At 36.1% G+C, this 15121-nt stretch overlaps 1 protein-coding gene across 2 annotated transcripts in view; it reads left to right on the plus strand.

Annotated features, from left to right (window-relative positions):
- LOC133629862 (cadherin-18) overlaps positions 1–15121 on the plus strand; it is a 278024-nt gene that overhangs the window by 170061 nt on the left and 92842 nt on the right. For both annotated transcript variants that reach the window (XM_062020906.1, XM_062020907.1), the window contains exon 4: positions 3741–3860. In XM_062020906.1, the coding sequence (XP_061876890.1) occupies positions 3741–3860 (120 nt within the window). The remainder of the gene's footprint in view (positions 1–3740; positions 3861–15121) is intronic.

The following is a 15121-nucleotide window of genomic DNA, read 5'->3' on the forward strand; positions in this document are numbered from 1 at the left end:
GTCATGTCTGCAGTTCATGCAACCCAATCGGAGGTGTCAGTGATGAGTAAGGGATCCATGTTCGTAGTCAATATTTCCCCGGTGGCCCCCAGCAGACGCCTTTGACGCTTTGCTACGCTGCAAAAAAAAACAACCAAAAAACCTGACATAATATAGGATAGAATTAAAGCTGCATGCATCTTTGAGAAGACCCCATGCAGTCAAGTCCTTCTTAATGCCTCCACCCACCATCAACAATTTCACATAGAAGGAAGTTACGATATTTATAATTTTCCACCACATGGGGGCGGTATCAACGTCTAGTCATGGTTAGACCCCAACCTAAAAGCCTAATAATACCGTATTTTCCAGACAATAGGGCGCACCGGATTATAAGGCGAACTGGCGATGAATGGTCTATTTTTGATCTTTTTTCATAAATTAGGCGCATTAAAGGAGTCCTGTTATTATAATAGATAGATAGATAGATAGATAGATAGATAGATAGATAGATAGATAGATAGATAGAGAGATAGATAGATAGATAGATAGATAGATAGATAGATAGATAGTACTTTATTGATTTCTTCAGGAGAGTTCCCTCAGGAAAATTAAAATTCCAGCATAATAATAAATATATTAATATAAACGCGAGGGGTGTTGTTTTTTTGTCATAAAGAAATACAATCATGTGTGCTTACGGACTGTATCCCTGCAGGCTGTATTGATCTGTATTGATATATAATGTAGGAACCAGAAATATTAATAGCAAAAAGAAACAAACCTTTTGTGCGAATGAGTGTGAATGAGGAGGGAGGTTTTTTGGGTTGGTGCACTAATTGTACGTGTATCTTGTGTTTTTTTAGGCTCCAGCGCCCCCCGCGACCCCGAAGGGAATAAGCGGTAGAAAATGGATGGATGGAAAACAAAATTTTAAAAAATTAACAATTTTAATTTCTTGTGCGGCCCGGTGGTTGGGGACCACTGCTCTACATAACATGTAATGGTGATTCTTTGGTCAAAATGTTGCATAGATTATGTTTTACAGATCATCTTCAAGTCGCTTTCTGACAGTCGCTTCCGGATGCCCCGTTTTGTGGACGGTCTTATTTACGTGGCTCACCTTCGACAGCGTCTTCTCCCCGTCATCTTTGTTGTAGCGGTGTAGCGTGAAAGGACGGGAGTGGAAGAAGTGTCAAAAGATGGAGCTATCTGTTTTATTGACATTCAGACTTTACTTAAAGGCCTACTGAAACCCACTACTACCGACCACGCAACGCAGTCTGATAGTTTATATATCAATGATGAAATCTTAACATTGCAACACATGCCAATACGGCCGGGTTAACTTATAAAGTGCAATTTTAAATTTCCCGCGAAACTTCCGGTTGAAAACGTCTATGTATGATGACATATGAGCGTGACGTCAATCGTTGAAACAGAAGTATTCGGACACATTGTATCCAATACAAAAATCTCTGTTTTCATCGTAAAATTCCACAGTATTCTGGACATCTGTGTTGGTGAATCTTTTGCAATTTGTTTAATAAACAATGAAGACTGCAAAAAAGAAAGTTGTAGGTGGGATCGGTGTTTTAGCGGCTGGCTGCAGCAACACAACCAGGAGGACTTTGAATTAGATAGCCGACGCGTTATCCGACGCTAGCCGCCGACCGCATCGATGATCGAGTGAAGTCCTTCGTCGCTCCGTCGATCGCTGGAACGCAGGTGAGCACGGGTGTTGATGAGCAGATGAGGGCTGGCGTAGTTGGATAGCTAATGTTTTTAGCATAGCTCTGTGAGGTCCCGTAGCTAAGTTAGCTTCAATGGCGTCGTTAGCAACAGCATTGTTAAGCTTTGCCAGGCTGGAAAGCATTAACCGTGTAGTTACAGGTCCATGGTTTAATAGTATCGTTGATTTTCTGTCTATCCTTCCAGTCAGAGGTTTATTTATTTTGTTTCTATCTGCAGTTAAGCACAATGCTATCACGTTAGCTCCGTAGCTTAAGTGCTTCGCCGATGTATTGTCGTGGAGATAAAAGTCACTGTGAATGTCCATTTCGCGTTCTCGACTCTCATTTTCAAGAGGATATAGTATCCGAGGTGGTTTAAAATACAAATCCGTGATCCACAATAGAAAAAGGAGAAAGTGTTGAATCCAATGAGCTAGCTTGTACCTAAGTTACGGTCAGAGCGAAAAAAGATACGTCCTGCACTGCACTCTAGTCCTTCACTCTCACGTTCTTCATCCACAAATCTTTCATCCTGGCTCAAATTAATGGGGTAATCGTCGCTTTCTCGGTCCGAATCGCTCTCGCTGAAATGTGAGGAGCCTTTCAACCTGCGACGTCACGCTACTTCCGGTACAGGCAAGGCTTTTTTTTATCAGCGACCAAAAGTTGCGAACTTTATCGTCGTTGTTCTCTACTAAATCCTTTCAGCAAAAATATGGCAATATCGCGAAATGATCAAGTATGACACATAGAATGGATCTGCTATCCCCCTTTAAATAAAACAATTTCATTTCAGTAGGCCTTTAAATGTGTCCCGTGAAAAAACGTCCGACCGGAACTCTCTAATAACTAAAGTTCCTTGGGTGGGTAATGTAAACTCACTGCACCGGTATGTTTTAGCGCTTTCATGGCGAGTTTACTGACAGAAACAAGTAAGAACTTTACACTACTTTATATTACAAATGGCAACAGCGGAGGATGAATGTCTCATAACAAGAAGATAGAGAAAACGAAAAAGCTTATCAACTACGGCGCGGCGTAGACGCATGCAATTTTTCAGGACTTATGCAGATCCCAAATTCAGATTAGCAGGTACCAGAAGGTAAGAAAAGTTTCTTTTGCATAATATTGCGAAACAAAACGCCAGATGATATGTTTTACCTTATACACACACCATAATAAAACGTGTATGTTTAATGCGCCGACAATCCTTCATGCTGTGCGGCTTCATAGCTTATCAAATTCGTACTAAAACATTTTGATAGATTTTTGAGCGCCGTGTGTAATGTTCTATATTTTCAATTAAACATTTACAATGTTGGTATTGTGGGCTCTGAACCGAGGATGTCGTCGTGGCTTATGCAGCACTTTGAGACACTTGTGATTTAGGGCTATATAAATAAACATTGATTGATTGATTGATTGGTGTTCTTAGACGGGTCTCTTATGTTTGACTGTTATCTACTGGTCACACTTATCATTACACCATGTACCAAATAAAATAGTGTAGCGTCCCGGAAGAGTTGGTACTGCTGGGTATTTGTTCTGTTGTGTTTATGTTGTGTCACGGTGAAAATATTCTCCCGAAATGTGTTTGTCATTGTTGTTTAGTGTGGCGTGGCCACCTCATCGGCCCTAGCGTGTGATTCAACTTGCAATTTTTAAAATCAATATTTTTTATGTCGGGGGTAACCAAAATATCTTATTTGAATAGTTATAGTCTCACTTTTAACCGTTTTAAACTAAAATAGTTACATTACATTTATTCATGCTTAGGTTAAGATAACCGTATGACGAAAAGTCAATGACTAAAAATAATGAAATCGCTCTTAAAACCAGGGAAATTTATAGAAATAAAATTGTAACTCTTGTGTCGTGCAGGAGGCGGCTGAGAAATTACAAGCAGTAGAAGAAAACAATTTATTTCTCTAAAACCGAAAATTATTTTGTGTTTTCACAGTCAAATTTTGATGACGTTTGGATAAAGAATGAAAAGTTAAATTTTTTTGCGTGTTTGTTTACGTTCAGGGATGTCTGTGCTGCAAGTCACAGCCACCGACGCGGACGACCCCACCTACGGAAACAGCGCCAGGATCGTCTACAGCATCCTGCAAGGACAGCCATATTTCTCCGTGGACCCCAAAACAGGTGAGTGGCTCGCACACGTCCAGCAGGGAGGGTATTTATACGGCCCCATTTTTCGCGGTTTACCAGACACATGAAACGTGACGAATGAGGGGTGTGCACTATCCACGTTAGCCTGCAGATGGCAGTAGTGTTGAAAATTCTAAAATGTGTTGAAATTCCAACTCTGACCACAGCGTCAGTTGCTTTGTAGAGTGGCGCTTTCCATCATTTTCAGCAAAATGATTAACGTGAGATCCACCCAGGAATGGGGCCATGCAAACCCCTTCCCTCAAGCAAAAAAGCGAGCGTCGTCAGCATGGCGGCTATAAATACGGAAGGCTTGATAATAACTTTGCTGCAGTGAACACTGTGTTCTTTTAGCGCCGCGTCATTTGTTCCTGAAATCTGACCAAAATAGACCGAAAAAAAACAAAACAATGTTGTTTGCATAACAAGGGTAGTGTTTTCTGAAGATTTTACAGAAATGTGTCAAAACAAAACCATAACTGTCCACTGTAGTGGACATTTATTATTTGGCTATTTTGTCGTGAAATTAGACAAACATCGGATAAAACCAACAAAAACGTGAATGTCTACTGCAGTAGACGTTTGTTGTTTGCATAACAGGGATACTCTTTCTTGGAATTTGAGAACATTGACAAAAATATGACAAAATAAATTAATAAAAAATGCCCACTGGACAGGACCTTTGTGTTTTGCACAACTAGGGTATTTTTTTCCAAAAATGTTACAGAAATGTGTCAAAACAAAACCATAACTGTCTACTGTAGTGGAATTTTGTTATTTGCATGACATGGCTATTTTCTTGTGAAATTACACAAAAATCTGATCAAATCAACAAAAAATAAATGTCCACTGCAATAGACATTTGTTTTTTGCTTAACAGGGCTATTTGTTCCTGAAATCTGACCAAAATATGCCAAAAAAAACAATGTTGTTGTTTGCATAACAAGGTTATTTTTTTCCAAAAATTGTACAGACATTTGTCAAATGTGAAATGTTACTAAAAATTTACAAAAATATGACAAAGAAAAAAAACAAACGGGCTATTTTTTACTGAAATTTGACAAAAATATAACCAAAAAACACCTCACAAATTAAATGTCCACTGCAGTGGTTATTTGTTTTTGCATAACAGGGCTATTTGTTCCTGAAATCTGCCCAAAATCTGCCAAAAGAAATTAAAACAATGTTGTTTGCATAACACAGGTATTTTTTTCCTAAAATTTTACAGAAATGTGTCAAAACTAAACTAAACTGTCCACTGCAGTGGACATTTGCTATTTGCATAACAGGGCTATTTTCTTGTGAAATTGGACAAATATCTGACAAAATCAACAAGAACATAAATGTCCACTGCAGTAGTCATTTGTGGTTTGCATAACAGGGATACTCTGTCTTGAAATTTGAGAACATTTTGACTAAAATGTGACACACACAAAAAAAAAAAAAGGCCCACTGGACAGGATATTTGTGTTTTGCACAACAGGGCTGTGTTTTCCTACATTTTGACAATTATATGACCTCAAAACCATAAAAAAAATGTTGACTGCAGTAATTATTAATTTTTTTGCATAACATTGCCATTTGATTCAGAAATCTCACAAAAATGTGTCAAAAGAAATAAAAACAATGTTGTTATTTGCATAACAAGGCACATTTTATCCTCAAGTTTTACAAAAAATTTTCAAAATAATAACCTTAACTGTCCACTGTAGTGGACATTTGTTTGCATAACAGGGCTATTCTCGTGAAATTTTCCAAAAAATGTACAAAAATATGACAAAAAAAACAACAAAAGGGCTATTTTTACTGAAATTTGACAAAAAACATTACCAAAAAATACCTCAAAAAGTAAATGTCCACTGCATAAACATTTCTTTTTTGCAAAGCAGGACTATTTGTTCCGGAAATCTGACCAAAATCTGCCCCAAAAAAAACAAAAACAATGTTGTTGTTTGCATAACAAGGGTAATTTTTTTCCTATAATTGTACAGAAATGTGTCAAAATAAAACAAAACCATAACTGTCCACTCTAGTGGACATTTGTTATTTGCATAACATGGCTATTTTCTCATGAAATTAGACACAAATCTGATAAAAATCAACAAAAACATGAATGTTTTTTGTTTTGTTCATAATATGGCTATTTTTTGCTGATTGTACAATTGTACAACAATATGTCATAAAAAACCCATAACTGTCATAGTGGAAATTAGTGATTTGCATAACAGGGCTATTGACTCGTGAAATTAGACACAAATCTGATAAAATCAACAAAAAATACATTTCCACTGCAGTAGACATTGTTTTTTTTGCATAACAGGGCTATTTGTTCCTGAAATCTGACCAAAATCTGCCAAAAAAAACAAAAAAACAATGTTGTTGTTTGCATAACAAAGCTATTTTTTTCCAAAAATTGTACAAACATTTGTTAAAACAAAACCCTAACTGTCCACTGTAGTGGACATTTGTTGTTTGCATAACAGGGCTATTCTCGTGAAATTGTACCAAACATTTACAAAAATATGACAAAAAAAAACAAAAGGGCTATTTTTACTGAAATTTGACAAAAATATGACCAAAAAACACTTCAAAAAATAAATGCCCATTGCAGTGGTTATTTGTTTTTGCGTAACAGGGCTATTTGTTCCTGAAATCTGCCCAAAATCTGCCAAAAGAAACAAAAACAATGTTGTTGTTTGCATAACAAGGCTAACATTTTACAGAAATTTGTCAGAACAAAACTAAACTGTCCACTGCAGTGGACATTTGCTATTTGCATAACAGGGCTATTTTCTCGTGAAATTGGACAAACATCTGATAAAATCAACAAAAAACATAAATATCCACTGCAGTAGTCATTTGTGGTTTGCATAACAGGGATACTCTGTCTTGAAATTTGAGAACATTTTGACTAAAATATGACACAAAAAAACAAAACAAAAAATCCCACTGGACAACATTTTTGTGTTTCGCACAACAGGGCTGTGTTTTCATACATTTTGAATATAATATGACCTAAAACCCCTAAAAAAAAATGTTGACTGCAGTAGTTATTTTTTTGCATAACAGGGCCATTTGTTTCTGAAACCTGCCAAAAATGTGTCAAAAGAAATAAAAACAATGTTGTTATTTGCATGACAAGGCTCATTTTTTCCTGAAGTTTTACAAAAATGTGTCAAAACAAAAAACATAATTGTCCACTGTAGTGGACATTTGTTATTTGCATAACAGGGCTATTCTCATGAAATTTTACCAAAAATTTACAAAAATATGACAAAAAAACCCAAAAGGGCTATTTTTACTGAAATTTTACCAAAAACACCTCAAAAAAATAAATGTCCACTGCAGTAGACATTAGTTTTTTTTGCATAGCAGAGCTATTTGTTCCGGGAATTTGACCAAAATCTGCCAAAAAAAACAAAAACAATGTTTTTGTTTGCATAACAAGGGTATTTTTTTTCCTAACATTTTACAGAAATGTGTCAAAACAAAACCATAACAGTCCACTCTAGTGGACATTTGTTATTTGCATAACAGGGCTATTTTCTCGTGAAGTTAGACACAAATCTGATAAAAATCAACAAAAACATGAATGTCCACTTCAGTGGACATTTTTTTTTTTTTTCTTAATATGGCTATTTTTTGCTGATTGTACAATTGTACAACAATCTGTCATAACAAAACCATAACTGTCCACTGTAGTGGACATATGTTATTTGCATAACAGGGCTATTTTCTCGTGAAATTAGACAAACATCGGATAAAACCAACAAAAACATTAATGTCCACTACAGTAGACATTTGTGGTTTGCATAAAAATGCCCACTGGACAGGACATTTGTGTCTTGCACAACAGGGCTGTGTTTTCCTACATTTTGACAAAAATATGATCTAAAAAAAACAAATAATAAATGTCCACTGCAGTGGACATTTGTTATTTGCATAACAGGGCTATTCTCATGTGAAATGTTACTAAAAATGTACAAAAATATGACAAAGAAAAGACAAAAACATGACCAAAAAACACCTCACGAATTAAATGTTCACTGCAGTGGTTATTTGTTTTTGCATAACAGGGCTATTTGTTCCTGAAATATGCCAACATAAATAAAAACAATGTTGTTTGCATAACAAGGGTATTTTTTTCCTAACATTTTACAGAAATGTGTTAAAACAAAAACCATAACTGTCCACTGTAGTGGACATTTGTTATTTGTATAACAGGGCTATTTTCTCGTGAAATTAGACAAACATTGGATAAAACCAACAAAAACGTGAATGTCCACTGCAGTAGACATTTGTTGGTTTGCATAACAGGGATACTCCCTCTTGAAATTTGAGAACGTTTTGACAAAAATATGACAAAATAAATAAATAAAAAATTCCCACTGGACAGGACATTTGTGTTTTGCACAACAGGGCTGTGTTCTGCTACATTTTGACAAAAATATGACCTACAAAAACAAATAAAAAATGTCAACTGCAGTGGACATTTGTTATTTGCATAACAGGGCTATTCTCATGTGAAATGTTACTAAAAATGTACAAAAATATGACAAAAAAAAAACAAAACAAAAAAACAAACAGGGCTATTTTTTTACTGAAATTTGACAAAAATATGACCAAAAAACACCTCAAAAATGAAATGTCCACTGCAGTGTTTTTTTTTTTTTGCATAACAGGGCTATTTGTTCCTGAAATCTGCCAAAAGAAATAAAAACAATGTTGTTTGCATAACAAGGGTATTTTTTCCTAAAATTTTACAGAAATGTGTCAATAAAAACCATAACTGTCCCCTATAGTGGACATTTGTTATTTGCATAACAGGGCTATTTTCTCGTGAAATTAGACAACAATCGGATAAAACCAACAAAAACGTGAATGTCCACTGCAGTAGACATTTGTTGTTTGCATAACAGGGATACTTTCTCTTGAAATTTTAGGAAGTTTTGACAAAAACAAGACAAAATAAATAAAGAAATGCCCACTGGACAGGACATTTGTGTTTTGCACAACAGGGCTGTGTTCTGCTACATTTTGACAAAAATATGACCTACAAAAACAAATAAAAAATGTCAACTGCAGTGGACATTTGTTATTTGCATAACTATTCTCATGTGAAATGTTACTAAAAATGTACAAAAATATGACAAAAAAAAACAAAACAAAAAAACAAACAGGGCTATTTTTTTACTGAAATTTGACAAAAATATGACCAAAAAACACAAAATGAAATGTCCACTGCAGTGTTTTTTTTTTTTTTTTTGCATAACAGGGCTATTTGTTCCTGAAATCTGCCAAAAGAAATAAAAACAATGTTTGCATAACAAGGGTATTTTTTTCCTAAAATTTTACAGAAATGTGTCAATAAAAACCATAACTGTCCCCTATAGTGGACATTTGTTACTTGCATAACAGGGCTATTTTCTCGTGAAATTAGACAAAAATCGGATAAAACCAACAAAAACGTGAATGTCCACTGCAGTAGACATTTGTTGTTTGCATAACAGGGATAATTTCTCTTGAAATTGTAGGAAGTTTTGACAAAAACAAGACAAAATAAATAAAGAAATGCCCACTGGACAGGATTTTTGTGTTTTGCACAACAGGGCTGTGTTTTCCTACATTTTGACAATATTAAAAACAAAGAATAAATGTCCACTGCAGCGGACATTTGTTATTTGCGTAACAGGGCTATTTCTCATGAAATTGGACAAAAATCTGATAAAATCAACAAAAAACATAAGTGTCCACTGCAGTAGACATTTGTGGTTTTCATAACAAGGCTACTCTCTCTTGAAATTTGAGAACATTTTGACAAAAATATGACAAAACTATTTAAAAAAAATGCCCACTGGGTAATAACTTTGCTGCAGTGAACACTGTGTTCTTTTAGCGCCGCGTCATAAAAGCCCAAGCAGCCACGGCGGACTCTTATTGTCTCCTTGGGGGCCGAGGCAGACATTTGCAGGGTTTTTTTTATTTTTCTGGTCTTCGCCATCTGAGAGGCGGGGGACGCGGCGCAGCGGGGCGGCGAAGCCATCTTTTGTCTGAGAGGCGTGGAGGAGAAGCTATTAAATGTTAATAATCTCTCCAAAGTGGCCCGGCGTATAACTTTTGTATGATGTGAAAAATGTATTGTCGGGAGTGGTTTGGTGTTTCTTTGTGATCCGCTTTCGTCTCGCAAAGTGTCTCACGTGTGCGAGTCCGAGGCCACGCTAGCACTTAGCGCGTGAGTTGATTGTTGGCAACGTCGTCGCTGTAAAACCGGCGGCACAAATGAATGGCGGCGTATTTTCACTCGGTCCCCAGAGACGGGGGGTGAGGGGTCGACGGGGGGGGGACGTCTGGGGTTTTGGATCTACCTGGCTGCACACCTCGCCACGTGCGGCGGCCTCACGAGAAGCGGTGGTTTGCACGCGCTGACTCGGCAGCGTCGTAATTCTCGCTGGAGGCCGGTGGAAGATTGGACACGCGATGTAAAGCCAAGCCCCACTTGGCCAGCTGCACATCCCGCCCACACACACACACACACACACACACACACACACACACACACACACACACACACACACACACACACACACACACACACGCACACACACGCACACACTTTCTTGTATTTGTTACATTCTTGAGACCTCCGAATAATGCCTACCTCTTTAGCACCACCCGTTCTAGATATATAAAAAAATGTATTTACAACATTAATAATATATACATACTAGTGTTGTCCCGATACCAATATTTTAGTATCGGTACCAAAATTATTTTGATACATTTTGGTACTTTTCTAAATAAAGGGGACCACAAAAAAATTGCCTTATATTCTAACAACAAATCTTAGGGGTACATTAAACATATGTTTCTTATTGCAAGTTTGTCCTTTTAAATAAAATAGTGAACATACAAGACAACTTGTCTTTTATTAGTAAGTACCGTATTTTTCGGAGTATAAGTCGCACCGTAGTATAAGTCGCACCTGCCGAAAATGCATAATAAAGAAGGAAAAAAAACATATATAAGTCGCACTGGAGTATAAGTCACATTTTTTGGGGAAATGTATTTGATAAAACCCAACACCAAGAATAGACATTTGAAAGGCAATTTAAAATAAATAAAGAATAGTGAACAACAGGCTGAATAAGTGTACGTTATATGAGGCATAAATAACCAACTGAGAACGTGCCTGGTATGTTAACGTAACATATTATGGTAAGAGTCATTCAAATAACTATAACATATAGAACATGCTATACGTTTACCAAACAATCTGTCACTCCTAATCGCTAAATCCCATGAAATCTTATACGTCTAGTCTCTCACGTGAATGAGCTAAATAATATTATTTGATATTTTACGGTAATGTGTTAATAATTTCACACATAAGTCGCTCCTGAGTATAAGTCGCACCCCCCGCCAAACTATGAAAAAAACTGTGACTTATAGTCCGAAATATACGGTAAACAAACAAAGGCTCCTAATTTAGTCTGCTGACATATGCAGTAACATATTGTGTCATTTGTCATTCTATTATTTTGTCAACATTATTAAGGACAAGCGGTAGAAAATGAATTATTAATCTACTTGTTCATTTACCGTTAATATCTGCTTACATTCTCTTTCAACATGTTCTTTCTACACTTCTGTTAAAAGGTAATAATCACTTATTCTTCTGTTGTTTGATACTTTACATTAGTTTTGGATGATACCACACATTTAGGTATCAATCCGATACCAAGTAGTTACAGGATCATACATTGGTCATATTCAAAGTCCTCATGTGTCCAGGGACATATTTCCTGAGTTTATAAATATAAATTTAAAAAAAACTAAAGAAGATGTTGTGATGCCAAACAATATCGACGTAATCATAGTAGTATCGACTAGATACACTCCTGTACTTGGTATCATTACAGTGGATGCTAGGTGTAGATCCACCAATGGCGTTTGTTTACATTTTGACGCGGGTGAGCTACGGTGTGTAGTGAAGCATGTTTAGCTATTCCTCGTCCTGCAGGGATGATACTTGTAAGAAACGTACTTTATTTGTCGTCATGGAGACGAGGATTAGTGATTTAGAAGTAGCTAAAACACTGCCGACTGCAGATGGACGTTAGCTGGTAGCTAGCTAGCCATGTCTTAAAGCACCTCTTCCTGAGGGCGTTTCAGTGTTATAACTTCACCTTTATCTTATGCGTCCGTTCTCCCTTTTCTGTCTACACACTGTGTCTGCTTGCAAGTACTCTGTGATTGTGTGCTGCCGAACATGCTCCACTGCTCGTAAACCAGCAATGACACAACGTGACGACGACGCGGGTGGGGGTGGGTGTGCGGGACCGGTACGTTTCAGAGGCAGTATAGTAACGAAAGTGATTCATTAGTATCGCGGTACTATACTAATACCGGTGTACCGTACAATCCTATTACATACTATGCAAATATAAAAAAGCGTGTTGTGAAAATTTTTGAGGAATTTCACAAGAAAAAGGTCACCATTTCACAAGAAAAACTTAGAATTTTGGCAGTCATTTTACTCAACGCAAGTCAAAATTTTACAAGAAAAACTGAATATTTGTGCAATATTATGATAAAAGTTGGAATTTTACTCAAAAATAGTCGCAATTTTACAAGAAAAACTTAAAATGTCGGCAATTTTTATGAAAAGTCGTAACTTTACTTGACAAAAGTCACAATTTTATAAGAAAACTTTAAAATGTTGGCAATATTATAATCAAAATCGGAATTTTACCTGGCAAAATGATGACAAAAGTCATAATTTTCCTCAAAAAAATTTCACTATTTTACAAGAACGACAAAAAAATTGGCAATATTGTGATACAAGTCAGAATTTTATGTGACAAATGTCACCATTGTGCAGTAAAAATAAATCCTTTTACATAAAAAAAGTAATAATTTTACAAGAAAATATTGCAATATTACAGAAACAGAAAGACTATGAGAAATTGTTCCCAATTTTATAAGAAAAAAGTGGACATATTGTAAAAAAAAAGAAAAAGAAAAAAAGACTGCTTTTGGTTATTGTAATTTGTTTTTAATCTACATTATTTACTTCGTTATTACAGTATGTTTGTATACATATTTATTTTATTAATTTTGGCCAAAGGGGGCGCATTTCAATGTCTTACACACACTTGTTATTACATATGTTGGCCAGAGGGGGAGCACTTCGAATTTTTACACACACTTGTTATTTCATATGTTGACCAAAGGGGGAGCACTTTTAAAACCGACACACAGTCAATTTGAAAATCCCTCCTTTTTGGGACCACCCTAATTTTGATAGATTTCACCACCAGGGGTGCAAATGAGACATTCTCGATTAGATGCAATGGTTTTCCATATTGGGACCATGATTTATGTCCTAACTTGTTCACCGGTCCTCATATGGACGGTACTTTTCCTTGTTGATGTCTCAAGAAGGGTAGACATACAAGAACACACACACTCACATGCACACACACGCACACACACACACACACACACACACACACACACACACACACACACACACACACACACACACACACACACACACACACACACACACACACACACACACACACACACACACACACATTCACTTACACAAGTTGGCTGTTGTTTTTGCCACTGGCCATCCACCCTCAGCCTTCAAATTAGGTTGCACGTAACTCCAGCGGTCAGTGCGAGGCGAGGAGGAAGTGTCGCTCGCACGCCACTTGTTCTCCTGTGAGGTGGCATGACGCTGTGGCACACCCGCGTGGCGGTGGGAGGCCGGTGAGAATGCTTTCATATCTCCCCTGGTTCTTGTTTGAAAATAGCAAGTGATGATGTCTCTGCTCCTTGGAAACTGCTGACTGCTGTTGTATCCTCCTGAAAATCAAAGATTGTTTGCATAACATGACTGTTTTTTTCTGAAATTTGCCAAAAATCAGTCGAAAGAAACAAAAACATAAATATCCACTCAGGTGGACATTTGTTGTTTGCATAACAGGGCTTTTTTTTTTTTTTCACTGAAATGGACAAAAACGTATTTAAAAAACCCCGACAAAAAGCCTAAATGTACATTGCAGAGGATATTTGTTTTTGGCTTGACAGGGCAATTTTTTCCTGAAATTTGTCAAAACAAAACCATGTCTGCCCACTGCAGTGGACATTTGTTGTTTGCATAACGGGGCTATTCTCTTATTACATTTTACAAAAAATTTACAAAAATATGACAAAAAGAGAAAAAACAAAAACAAATGCCCATTTGTTTTTTGTTTTTTACAAAACAGGGCTATTTTTACTGAAAATTGACAAAAATATGACCAAAAAAACTTTCAAAAAATGAATGTTGACTGCAATAGTTATTTGTTTTTGTTTCTGAAATCTGACAAAAATGTGTCAAAAGAAATAAAACAATGTTGTTATTTGCATAAAAAGGCTTTTTTTTCCTGTAGTTTTACAAAAATGTGTTAAAACAAAACCATAACTGTTTACTGTAGTGGACATATATTATTTGCATAAAAGGGCTATTTTCTCATGAAATTGGACAAAAGTCTAATAATGCAGTGGACATTTGGTTTTTTTCTTAATAGGGATATTTTTTTCTTAAATTGTACAACAATCTGTCATAACTAAACCATAACTGACAACGGTCGTGGACATTTGTTGTTTGCATGACAGGGCTATTCTCATGTGATATGTTACTAAAAATGTACAAAATATGACAAAGAAAAAAACCCAAAAAACTAACGGGCTATTTTTTACTGAAATTTGACAAAAATATGACCAAAAAAGAGCTCAAAACATAAATGGCCACTGCAGTGGTTATTTGTTTTTGCATAACAGGGCTATTTGTTCCTTAAATCTGCCCAAAATCTGAGAAAGAAACATAAACAATGTTGTTGTTTGCATAACAAGGCTAACATTTTACAGAAATGTGTCAAAACAAAACCATAACAATCCACAGCAGTGGACATTTGTTATTTGCATAACAGGGCTATTTTCTTGTGAAATTAGACACAAATCTGATCAAATCAACAACAAAATAAATGTCCACTGCAGTGAAGATTTGTTTTTGTTCTTAATAGGGCTATTTTTTGCTGATTGTACAATTGTTCAACAATCTGTCATGACAAAACTATAATTGTCAACTGGACATTTGTTGTTTGCATAACAGGGCTATTCGCTCTTAAAATTTTACTAAAAATTTACAAAAATATGACGAAAAAAAAAAAAAAAACAGGGCTATTTTTACTGAAATTTGA

The sequence above is a fragment of the Entelurus aequoreus genome, linkage group LG15 (genome assembly GCF_033978785.1).
Source record: "Entelurus aequoreus isolate RoL-2023_Sb linkage group LG15, RoL_Eaeq_v1.1, whole genome shotgun sequence".
NCBI classification, from domain to species: Eukaryota; Metazoa; Chordata; class Actinopteri; order Syngnathiformes; family Syngnathidae; genus Entelurus; species Entelurus aequoreus.